Raw genomic sequence first — 13,717 nt, forward strand, 5'->3', positions numbered from 1 at the left:
CAGTTTGTAAAAACACTTGTATCATTATGACGAAGGCGTGAAACTATATAAGTAGAAATCATACGTGTACAAAAAGTACTCTTTATTTTAAACTATCATATCATTAAGTTTCATTTTATATAAATATTAGGTTTAGAACCCTTCTTTGTAGCAAAATAATACACTCTAAAACCACTATTTTACATATATTATATGTAAAATAACAGTATAAGAAACCTTTATATTCTTTATAGTGTGATAATATGTACATAGATGCAAACATGGTTACGTGGGTAATTTTAATTTTATTATTATATTATATTTTATCCCGTTTCCTTCTTATAAATAATATATTATAAAATAAAGTCGCTCTCAGTGTCTGTCTCTTTCCTCACTTTTCTTCTAAACCACACAATAGATTTTAATACAGATTTCACTGTTATTTAGATGCTTTTTTTGCGGAAGGTTTATTTGTATAATTTGCACACTTTCGAAACCGTGGCGAGTTGCAAACTATATTATGAAGTAATGTCTTTACATTTTCTTCTTATATACTTCCAAGAAAACTTAAACAAAGAAATTCTTGCAAATGTGCGTTACTAATAATCCCTTCCCCCTACACGTGTAGTTATCACAAAATGGAAGACTCACATTTTTTATGCTCTTTTTTAAGAATTATTTATTTATTCTTTAATTTAACTTAATTAAACTTTATGCCGTACGACACTATCTACCAGCTAACCATTAAGCAAAAACAGCGTTTGAGGACAGTGGTGGCAAGCATATATTCACAAAAAATTTAATCTGCCTATTAATTAAGGATCCATTCTTTGAGAAAATATTCAATTTCAATAATATGATTATGTATAATACTCGTAATAGGATGCTAATGATTTCAATTTCTTTCTGTATCTATCTACTTAATATTTATAAATTTACACAAACAAATCAAATTCGTCACTGACCGAGAACACAGAGGTCATCAACAAGCATAATCGCCGTGAAAACTAAACTTGCCTGCATACCTACTTATATTCGAGTTACTCACCTTGATACTTGTTATTACAAGTAAGTATTAATGTTTACTTATTATGTTAGCATGATGTAACACAGGTTTTAGCCCTACCCCACTCAATGTTCGATTATCTCCAAACAACTGTGTGAATAAAAATTATCTTAGAATAGTCTAAACCAGGAATCTCCAAACTTTGAAGCCTTAGGGCTTATAACATAACGATTTTTCCAGTATATTCAAAGGACCAAAGTTGTTTTAATTTTTATGCCCTTGGGTATCGCGGACCGGATTAATGGCACTGGCGGGCCAGATTTGGTTCGCAAACCGTAATTTGAGAACCTCTGATCTAGGCAGCTACGGACGGTGTGAATGAAGGATTGAAGACTTAGGATACTTTTGAGTAAAAGTATTCTTAGATCAAGTAATCTAAATAGTAAATATCAATATATTGAACACTATTAACGAATTTCGACTCGCACTTGTCGAATTGCTTTTTTCAATAATGCATAAGCTTTTCTCCAATACTTAGGTAGGAATTTAATATGCGATAAATGCTATATAATTGACTGGTAAGTACACGACAATTCCATAGAAAATCGGCTTCAACGTCAGCTGTCGTGGCCACCTGTAATAGTTCGAAGTTTATGACAGAATTATAGAGAACATCACTGCGTAGGTATCACAGCAAAATAAAGGTATTTTTTTATTATTTTTATACAACTTAAACTCACAAAAATGTAGTAATCTCTGCCTTGAACATGAATAGTAAATATTAAATGCATCGAGAATATACTGTAATTCACGGGAATCAGTATATTCTCGATGCATTTAATAAGAACTCGTTATACGTTGACGATTTAATAGATAATAATGGAATGATATCTCCGCTTACGCTATCGGTATGCGCTGACGGGGCACCAGTGGACAATGATATGGTAGATGAGTGTGAAGCAAATCAATTAGCTCATCGTGACGAATTCAACAATAAATCAAACGTCAAACCAAAACACAAGTATGCACAACTGCTTAGCAATAGAAACACGAGTGGGATAGAGATGCTCATACAGGTACCTTTGAAAAAATCAATCCAACCAATACATTATAGCTTAAACTTGGAAATTTTCAAAATAAATTTTTAACCCTCGCGCCTTGGCACTCAACTGCCCAAATCACCCCTTTCCTCACCGCTGTGGACTGTCCTTAATAATAACAATACCAATATGAGCCCATAAAGTAATCATATTTGATACAAAGTGACGTGTCACATCAAAAGCAAAAGCATTTAAATATTAATTATCTGTTAAAGAGATTATAAATTATCTATGATTGTCTAGTGATCAATATCGACTAAAAACAAATAGTGAATTGTTGTGCCTCTAATAAGTAAACGACTTTTGTTTAATAAAACTTAGCTTCTTTTTATCAATTTAACTTTTTTTTTCTTTATTCATTTAATACAAAAAAAATATATAATTGTGTGTGAAATAAATGTGCTCTTTCTATACATAAAAACGGTAATTTTAATTATGTCCGTATTATAAGGATATATTTATTGACCAAAATAAAAAATAACGTATATCTTTCACTACGAATATGCTACATGCTAAGGCTACATGTTACAATGATTAATAGATCCAATAAAGTGCCAAGAGGTAACAAATATTAATCACCGTTCACACTTTGGTATATAGTAGCAGAAATGTTTACTCATTGTGAAAAAATAATTAAAGATAAGTATTTATTGTAATTTACAATAATAAAGCTAATTTTAAAATTTTAACTGTCAACAAATGTGGCACCGTCAATATGTGTTCGGCTGAATCTAGTTCTTTTTTAAAGTGAGTTTGCCTGAATACAGTCTAGTTATTTTTTAAAATTTTCATTCCTATGGGGTTAACACAAAACAAAACTCTATCGAATGTCGGTTGAAATTAGCGAAGTCTGATAAATTAATAATGTAAACAAATAATAAAATTATTTATTTATATGCTTTTGTACATTCACTTTTAATATAGATATAAGGTTATAACAAAAATGTACACAGGCAGACTCATCTCTTAATGAGATTTCTTCCAGTCGATCCCATTATCCAGTCGCAAGTTAAGACAAAATTAACTGTAAAATCGAATTAGTTAACTCATTAAAATTTAATTGAAAGACTCGAAATAAAAAAGTATGAATGGGGTTTATGTATATAAAGCATAACATGTATGGTGCAAAAATAATATGATAAATAATAAATTGCATTATCAGTAGCTATGTAGTTAGTAACAGAGTATAGATAAATAAAATTAAAAGTAAATAAATGTATGCATATAAATATATCATATACACATAAATACATATATAAATAAACAAAGAATAACTATTATATATATAAGTAACTTAACTAAATTGATTGACTGGGTTATTGTGGCTTTTTTTAAACAAGTCGCACGATAAAGATTCCATTGTACGACTAACAATGTAACATCATTATGATACATCGCTTGATATTATTTTTTCCGTAGAAAATTAAATTTAGATACTACTAAATACAAAAAGTATTAGACTACTTTATTAACCCATTATCAAGGCGCAAGTCAAGATAAATTTAACTGTAAAATCGAATTAGTTTACTCATTAAAATTTAATTTAAAAACAATAATGAAACAATACAATGTACATACACAATAAATTAATAGATATATTTAATAAATTCCAAGAAATGCCTACTAAAATATCAGGTCATAATAAAACTCAGGACAGGCCATAACTAAATTATCAAATAAGGACAATTTTTTTTTAATTCCTTAAGGACCATGAAGTTTCCATCTTTTCAACTAACTTAAAAAAAAGGAGATCCTTAATTGGCTTGTATTTTTTTTGTTACCTCATAACTTCCTCAATTGTAAATTGAATTAAAAAATTCTTTTTTTATCTGAAAGGATATACTTCATCCATAAAAAATAAAAAAAATACGGTCTGCTGATCTCCAATAAGTACAAATTAAAAAATCGATAAATGATTCATTTATGTTAGAGAGTGTTTCTCACTCTGTAACAAAATTAACAAATTAACTAAAAAAAAATAGCCGTGTGGTCCCGGCATAGAATAGGTCACCCCTTCCTTGCCCGTGGGTATCATAAAAGTTGACTAAGGGACGGTGAGTGATGGCCAGCAGCATCCCTCTTAAAACCTGCCAAGCAGTGGACGGTCAAAGGCTGATATTATTATGAATGATAAACTAAAAAAATAACCATCATTCATAACGTTCAGTTGAAACAGACTACAGTTAGCTCAATTGATATAACCTCAGATACGAAGCAAATTTCAATTAACTGGAAGGTATTTCTGTTTACAACATGAAATCATAACCATTTCATATGAGCATTTACAGCACCATGGGCATACTGTGACACCGATGTCAGTAAGTGCCACGATGAAAATAGGTAATTTATTCTATAGTAAGTATATTTATCTACAATTAACATGAATTATTTAATAATAGAGTTCAAAAATCAATAGTTACACCTTTAACCATAGTTGTTAACGTTAATTGTTATATTAATTATATGTACTTGCATTATTTTATACTTCCTATAATTATTAAAGCATCTAACTTTTATATTTTTAATATTATGCCATTTTAAAATCGTATACAAGCAGACCACCATGCAAATTACGAATTTAGACCGCATAGGTTTTTCGACGCTAATAATATTATTTTTATGGAAACTATATGAAACCTATACATCGTAAACATGCGGAAAATACCGTGAAAACTCGCAATGCAATGGTAAACCCATGAGGTACAATAACATGTTTATATCGTGACAAGTCAGTTTGAAGTAGTTAATGCACACGACAATAAATACCTAACTAAATAAAGATATCTAATGTATTACTTCCTTGAGGTATCATAATAAAATTACTGTCATTATTCTATTGTTTTTCAAAACGAACAGAAGAGTGACAATGTCGTGATCTCCTGTCAAGTCATAACTTAACTACTTATCAAATATTTCGTAAAAGAACTTTAATGAAAGTCAGCGAATTATTTTTAATTTTCCATTTGATATAGCTTAACAAAATTTAATTTTAGTAAGGTAACATTAAGTAATTTTGCAGTCAATAGTAAGATGTATTGAGATATTGTATCATTGGGAGGGAGAAGGGATTGTTAATGATGGAGATTAGTAACCCCATTACTGTCAACAACACCCCATAACACCCTGTCAGGTCGACCTCCTCGCGGTTTCCCTGAAAAGTAACGCATTCTATTCTAAATAAAATAAATAAATAATCTTTATTTCACTCTTTGTTACAATATAATTTGAAGTCCCTAACTCCCGAGGTAGGTATGAAAAAACCTCTGTTTCAGGAGTTAGTGCCCTCTTCCATATGTTGTTTTACATTTTTAGTGAAACAATATGAAACAAAGAAGTAACAAATACAAAAACAAAAATTACAATGGAGTCTATAATTTTAGATAAAAATGTATGCATGCGTGTGCGTGCGAGTGCGCGTGCGCGTGCGTGTACGCGCGCGTGCTTGTGCGTGCGAGTGCGCCTGCGCGTGCGCGCATGCGTGTGCCTGAGCGTGTGCGTGTGCGTGTGCGTGTGCGTGTGCGTATGCGTGTTCGTGTGCGTGTGCGTGTGCGTATGCGTGTGAGTGTGCGTGTGCGTGTGCGTGTGCGTGTGCGTGTGCGTGTGCGTATGCTTGTGTGTGTGCGTGTGCGTGTGCGTGTGCATGTGCGTGTGCGTGTGTGTGTGAATGAAAATGAATTCATTATGCATCTAATGCCTCTCGCGCCTAACGAATTTTAACAAATTATTTAAAAAAAAATGCCGTAATATAAAAACAAACAAGTCCTTACCTGTTGGCGTTATTGTTAATGCATATAAATAACTATACATATGTATATTGTGTTTGTGGCATTTAGCAACAAACACGTATCAGACAAAACACAAAAATTACAAGGAATATGACAAAAACCAGTTTTTTTTTTTTTCAATTATATAATTGATGACGCAGTGTCGCTAGCCGGTCACTGCGCAAACTGATTGTCATCATGGCGGTGCATCATCATACCCTAGCGGGATTCTGATTGATCAGTTGTATCGACATATAAAGCCGCTATCCCGTCTTGCCTTCCTTTTCCCTACTGTAAAAACTTGATAGTAATTTATTGTAGTAAATTGTCTGTATAAACTCATTGCAGTGGTGCTAAGTCTCCTTAGACAAATGGAAAATTATTCTATCTATAGATTATACGTTTTCATTGCCTTTTTCTAGAGATAAAACGAGACAAAACATCTGATGTCTTATTTTCATTATATCACCAATATCCTACACCGGCATTGCCAAATTGGATATTATTATCGCAGTTTTCGGTAGAAAATTTTGTGCTGGAGGAATGAAAGAGTAATGAAATTTGTAGAAGAATTGTTGAACAAAAAATAGATTATGGTTTGCGTAGTGGTAGTGTAGTAAAACGTAGTGAAAACCAATACATGATTGGGTAAAAATAAAGAAAATGATATTAATTAAAAAAAAGCATTTGTCATTTGGGTAGAAATAATAAATTATATCTGGCAATATGGTCCTACACTATCGACGCCATCTACTTCTCGGCGTATGATTTCATATAACGTCAAGTTTCCCTCTTCCTACTATTATTTATAAACCGTAGCGAATACGTAACAAAACGTGGACGAACGTATTATCGATAATTACTCTGTTACGTATTCCTTGTGGGATAATAGTGCAGTAGTAACTAGGCATCAATTTAGCAAATTGTTACAGAGTAGTTGTAGCGTAATCATTGCAGTTATTCCTGCAGACAACTGTACAGGATATGAACTGTTTTCATTGGGGGACGAACGAACCATTATTTGTGCTTGTTACAGTGATGCACGAGTTCCAAGTTCAACCGATCTTAAAAAACGTAGGTTATCAATTAAAATATAAATATTTTTTGTGTATATGCTATTGAATAATAGTATTTACACTTGTCAAGAATTTGCTAATTTTTTCTAATTTTGCCAAGAATAGTTTTTTTTTTTTGTTTGTAAACGACTAACAATAAAAGATTTTAATTATAGACGTTTTAATTAGAAGATAATAATAATAATTGATATTTTCTCTCTTATTTTCGAACTAGCCGTTTCCAATAGGTACTTTCGCGCCAAACTTTCGAAATTTTAAAAATTCTATAAAGAAATGTTCTATTCTATAAAGGATTGTTATTAATGCGGACTATCAGTCCCATTGCTAGCAATATACCCCGTCGGGTCGACCTCCACGTAGTCCCCCCTGAAAACAATCATACTGAACTCCAGGTGTATTCATCACAACAGGCTAACTGACCTGACTTTTCATTCTCATCTATCATCACACACTGGTGCCCCACCAACGTATATCGTTTGAGCAGACAGGGTAACCATTCAGTTATTATCCATTATAAAAGACTATGACCGGTTTCTGTTTTTATCTATATATATGTTTAGAAATGACCGATGACTCGATAAAAATACATGCAAAGAATGAGGTCGACTTTAAAGCGCCTAATCCCTAAATTTATCTCTAAAATTATATCATATTATATTATATCATTTTGATGTTACATTCACAACGAAATCTTTATTCTAAAGACCAATATGAATTAAAATGCTAATAAATTTAAGTCAAAATTATTATAAATTTATTTTATAATGGTCCATAAAAAAGTAATTTAAGGAAACTATCAAATTAAAATATTAACTTGAGAGATAAGCTTAATCATCTTAATCATCGCGGCGTCAAAATCAATTCCAATGTCAATTATTTAAAAAAAAAGTGCCAAATAAAAAAAAACATTATACAATCATCTCAGTACCTTGTTCTGTTACATTCACTTTACCAGCGTTATATCAACTACAAACTACTGTTACAATATTATATACGAGTAGGTACTATTTTATATTTTAGCATCTACTTATATTTTATTTTTAAAATAAGAATGTATATTACCTGTGAGAAATGATAGTTGAAGATGGAGATAATAAACCCATTCCTAGCAACAGAGTAGTCTTATCGACGTCCAGGTGGTTCTTCCTGGAAATAATCGTGGTTTATTTCTTGTTGAATTCTTCATGATGGGCTAATAGACCTGCTTTCATCCACACCTATCATCCCTCACTGATTCCCCGTCTGCGAATACCAATAGCATAGGTGGGGTTCTTATTCCATTTTCATCCAATAAAAAAAGAAAGGGTATTGCTAGCAATGGGCCGTTTAGTCCCCGTTACTGACAATCCCTTCCCCCTATTCGAGCACGTTTATACGCAATGTGTTTTTTTGTTTACAGCAGTAAATACGTGACAGCACAAGACCTTTGTCAGCAAATTATAATTTAGTGACAAATGTACACACAGTTGTTATGTCGGCGTTTGTGGAGACACACGTAGACAATAAAAACAATAGTGAAGTGCATATCATCGATGTAGACGAGGACACAGATCGAATTATTGATACAATTTTAAATAAAGAACAGCCAGTGATAGATGTCAGTAAGAAAAAAACATCGGTCACATTAGACATGGACGGTGAGTTTTTTTTTTATTATTATTTTTTATTGCGATTGTATTGAAAGTAAACTACAATATACATTATAATAATATAAAAAAGAGGAAGATAAAACTTTTTTTATTGAATAATAACATCATGATATAATTTTGATCAAACACTATTCTCTACTTTTTTATATACTGCAATCTTAGATTATATAGATAGAGTATCTGCATAGAAATGCTTCGACAAAAACTGGTAAATTTTTTCATACAATTTTGCGTGTTAAATAGTTGTAAATGATTCCTGTTGGGGTACGCGCCGCGGTATTAGACAGCCCAAAAAATCCCCGAAATGAAACACAACATACGAGAATGAGTATAATGTAAAAAAATTTATTACAGTACTAAATATTTCAAATCTACAATGCTATAACCTGGTTTTCAGGGAATTAAATTATAGCGTGTTTTAGAACAGAGCGCCATCTAGTATGAACGTTAGAATTAAATCAGAATAATAATTGTATCTCCGCACAAATCATTAAGTAAATCTAAATAAACCATTTGTAAAGTACAAATACAATATATATATAAAGTGTATAAACTATCAATTTATAAATAGTGGCGCTCTCAACATTCCGCCCACCAAGGACGTATCGTCCTTCCAATAACCGCCCACCGTAAAGAACCGTATGAATTATAATTAAACACTATTAAAATGCTAGCGAAACAATAATTGTTAATATCAAAATTAGCTGTCAATTGGAAGTCGACTGATCTTGGTGAGTGGACGTTTGATTACAGAATTTTTACATCTTAAACTAACTACACGAATCAAGCCATCATCTCCGGGATGTACGTTAATTATTCTGGCGAGGGACCACTTCCCGGGAGGCAAATTTTCTTCCTTCACGATAACAAGATCGCCAATTTTAACATCATTGTCGTGCCTCTTTGTCCATTTCGGCCTCTGTTGAAGTCTGCTTAAATATTCGCGAGCCCATCGATCCCAAAAATGTTGCACCATCCTCTGTACTAATTGCCAACGGCTCAACCTATTTATATTATCATTTAAATAAGATCTTTCCGGTACTACAATTGGCGGCTCCCCGATCAAAAAATGGCCGGGTGTTAGAGGTTGTAAATCATTAATCTCATCACTAATCTGCGATATGGGACGAGAGTTTAAGCAGGCTTCAATTTGACTGGTAACCGTAGCCATCTCTTCATACGTCAGTGTGGAATTGCCAAGAATTCTTTTTAAATGGAATTTAATAGAACGCACTCCAGATTCCCATAAACCCCCGAAATGGGGTGCAGCTGGTGGGATGTTATGCCATTCAGTGCCGTCTCTGGCAAGCATATCCAAAATTTCTCCATTTAAAGTGTCTAATTGTTCTTTTAATAATGCTCGCAATTCTTTGTTACCCGCAATAAAATTAGTGGCATTATCGCTCCACATATGGCGACAGTGTCCTCGCCGAGCGGTAAATCGTTTAAAGGCCGCAATAAAATCAGCACTCTCTAAACTACTTACAATTTCAATATGGATAGCCTTTGTAGACATACATATAAATATACATAAATATCCTTTAGAAGTTTTGCATCCACGTCCTTTTGATATACGTAGATCAATAGGACCAGCAAAATCTACGCCGCTATGTAAAAAAGCTCTTGTGGGTGTAACCCTCTGTTCGGGTAAATCGGCCATTAATTGATTATTAACTGTTGCATGATATCTCGTACAGATAATACATCGGTGTACTTCTTGTTTGATCATTCTCTTAATACCAAGAATCCAATACCTTTGCCGCAAATAACTTAACATGAGGGTTGGACCACCGTGCAAGGTCTTTTTATGTGCGTCTGCTACAATCAGTTTGGATACAGGATGACAATCAGGTAGAATTATTTGATGTTTAGCTTCTTCGGGAATATTAGCATGACGTAAACGACCTCCTACTCTTAACATTCCGTTTTCATCTAAAAACGGTGTAAGAGAACGTAGTTTGCTGCATTTCTTTACAGCTTTGTTTTCCTTTAAATAATCTATATCTATGGAGAACTCTTCATACTGACATATAAGGATGCAAGTCATCAAAGCGTTATTTAATTCTTCAACTGTAAGATAACTAGGAAACTTGTTCGTCTTTATATGTCTGAATCGTTTACAGATTGCAATGACCCTCTGGAGTCTAGTCAGTGTAGAAAACCGTGTAAATATTTGTGAAAAATTGTCATCAATCTGAGTTTTTAAAACTTTTACTACCTTCTGTTCTACTTCAGCTTCTTTTAAGTCTGGCTCTGTCATCTTATGCTCTATAATTCCTTTTGTTAGCCATTCTGGCCCTCGCCACCATAAGTTTTGTTCCTTTAATTTAGATGCAGTAACCCCTCTAGACGCCAAATCGGCGGGATTCTCTTTAGATGCCACATGATACCAATGGTGACTAGGCAAAGAAGTTATTATCTCAGAAGTCCTATTTGCAACAAATGTCTTCCATTTGCTTGGATGACTCTGTAGCCATGACAATACAACACTCGAGTCCGTGTATGCATAGATATATTCCTTTGCAATGTTCAGTTGTTCTGCAATTTCAATGAGTAGTCGAGTCAGTAAGACTGCTCCACACAACTCCAAGCGTGGCAGGGATACCGTTTTTACCGGAGCCACCTTAGTTCGAGCTGAAATTAGATGAATGTGAATTTTACCATCAGAATCTGTAACTCTTGCATATACTACAGCCCCGTATGCTACAGTAGAAGCATCTGAGAATCCAAAGAGTTCCAGTTTGGTGTGCTAGTGGTGTGCAACCATCTCTCTACAGTAATATTAGATAGAGAAGGTAATTCTTCCTTAAACTTGAGCCAATCATGTAATATTTCACTCGGCACATCCTGATCCCAAGCTATGCCTGTGAGCCATAATTTTTGAAGAAATATCTTGCCAATAATGATGACGGGTGCAAGCCATCCCATTGGGTCGAACAATTTAGCTACATCTCGTGCGATAGATCTCTTTGTTACAGGAGATGTCACATCCGGAATATCTACCAAGTACTGGAATTCATCTTTGATTCTGTCCCATACAATACCTAGTGTCTTGATAGTACCTTCCAACTGAAACTCTATCTCTGTGACTTCATTATTGGTACTTTTCATGTAACTCAAAAGATCTGCATCATTAGTGTTCCATTTTTGTAAATGAAACTTGCCAACAGCAAGCAATCCATTCATCTCATCATATATCCTTTGAGCTTGTTCCAGTGTGTCTGCACCCGTCAATAGGTCGTCCATATAAAAATCTGTTTTGGTAATTTTGGATGCCAATGGATACTTAATTGCTTCATCATTCGCAAGCTGCTGAAGTGTTTTTGTCGCTAAATAAGGAGCGCTAGCAGTTCCAAAAGTGACTCTATTCATTCTAAAGTCTTTAATTTCTTCTGCAGGATTATTTCGCCAGAGGAGACGTTGATAATCGGAGCTTGTGTGATCAACCTTGATTTGTAAATACATTTTAGTAATATCGGCTACTAAACATATTTTGTGTCTACGCCATCGCAGGATGATGTGGCGTAAGTCTGGTTGAAGACGAGGACCAACCATCAAACTATCGTTGAGCGATGCTCCGTTTTTGTATTTACACGAAGCATCCATCACGACTCTTACTGTCGTCTTTTTAGGGTTGACAACGGCATGATGAGGGATATAAACTGCCGTCGGTTTTTGTCGCTCATGCTCATCAACAATCTCTTCCATGAAATCTAAATTTAAATAATCTTTCAAAACATTACTATATTGTAACATAAAATCAGGATTCTTTACAAATCTTTTCTCTAACTGTAATAGTCGTTCTTTTGCAACATCTCTGGACGATCCATATTGACAAGGTGGGTCTATTTCTCGAAATGGTAAACTAACTATGTATCTACCATCTTTGTCTCTGGTACAAGTCTTTTCGTATATTTGCTCACATCGACTCTCTTCTTCAGTCAGAACATTTTCACGAAAAGAGTCAGATTCTATCTCCCAAAATCTTTGTAAAATATTATCCTCAATTGTAAGATGCATACTAGTTGTAACTTTGTAGCTTTGTATAGTCTCCTTATTGTGCAACCGGCCTAACAAAATCCACCCGAGGTATGTATTTTGCGCTATGATTGTACCACGGGGGCCTTTACTTAATCCTTCTTTCAGGATCTCGCTGTAAACTTCTGCACTCAACAAGATATCAATCTTCCCAGGTGTGTCAAAATGAGGATCTGCTAAATCCAGATTGTGCAGATGTGGCCAGTTCTGTTTGTATATTCGTTGAGCAGGCTGTGATCGAGTAATAGATTTTATAACAAATGCTTGTACTGATATATTAAAACTCTGATCATATCTCGATTGTGCTATGAATGTAACCATGCTATTGGATGTGAGACTTGCTTTGCCATCTTCGCCCAGTCCATTAATTGTGCATCTGACTGTAGTTTTCTTTAATCCGAGGAACTGTGCAGCGGACTCCGTTATAAATGAACCTTCGGATCCCGGGTCTATCAGAGCACGCAAATAGTATGTAGTCCCATTTGATGATTGAATTTTAACCAGTGCTGTGGCCAACAGCACGTTCTTGGTCATTTCCTGGTCCGCGTAATGGGTCGCTACATTGTGATTGACTGGTGTTGAAGCTACTTCAGGTTGTCTACTTTCTCGTATGTGTGAACTTTCTCCTGCATCTGAAGAAAGATGATCTAAAGTGTTGCCTTCGGGGTGAATCAATGAATGATGTTTCTTACCACATCTTCTACACGTAGTTTTTTGTTTACATTTGTCAACGGTATGGAAAGGAATCAAGCAGTTATAGCATAATCTATTCTGTTCGACAAAACGTTTGCGATCAGTATAGGTAAGATGAGCAAATTCTTTGCATTGATATATAAAATGATTTCCTTGACAAAATTTGCAAGTGGTTTTGAATGTGGTGTGAAAAGTGTTCTGTCGTGTATTGACTTTAGAGGTAGTCTTTGACGATTCTAACATCTCAAGAGTACGGAAACGAGACTCAAGATAACCACACAGTTGTTTGAATGTTGGCAGGCTAGTCCCGTCGTCCTCTCGATTGATTTGTTGTTCCCATAATCGGATGGATTCTGCATCTAATTTTGAAACAGTAATATGGACTATAATTGCGTCCCAACTCAATGTGTAC

At 34.1% G+C, this 13,717-nt stretch overlaps 1 protein-coding gene across 1 annotated transcript in view; it reads left to right on the top strand.

Annotated features, from left to right (window-relative positions):
• The first annotated feature begins 8,381 nt into the window (after nucleotides 1-8,381).
• Nucleotides 8,382-13,717, top strand: part of LOC113521741 (aldehyde dehydrogenase, dimeric NADP-preferring) — a 43,600-nt gene continuing 38,264 nt past the window's right edge. The window contains exon 1 of the mRNA XM_026907389.3: nucleotides 8,382-8,562. Coding sequence (XP_026763190.2) covers nucleotides 8,397-8,562 — 166 coding nt within the window. The 5' untranslated portion in view covers nucleotides 8,382-8,396. The remainder of the gene's footprint in view (nucleotides 8,563-13,717) is intronic.

The sequence above is a fragment of the Galleria mellonella genome, unplaced genomic scaffold, assembly GCF_026898425.1.
Source record: "Galleria mellonella isolate WM207_F2 unplaced genomic scaffold, CSIRO_AGI_GalMel_v1 utg63, whole genome shotgun sequence".
NCBI classification, from domain to species: Eukaryota; Metazoa; Arthropoda; class Insecta; order Lepidoptera; family Pyralidae; genus Galleria; species Galleria mellonella.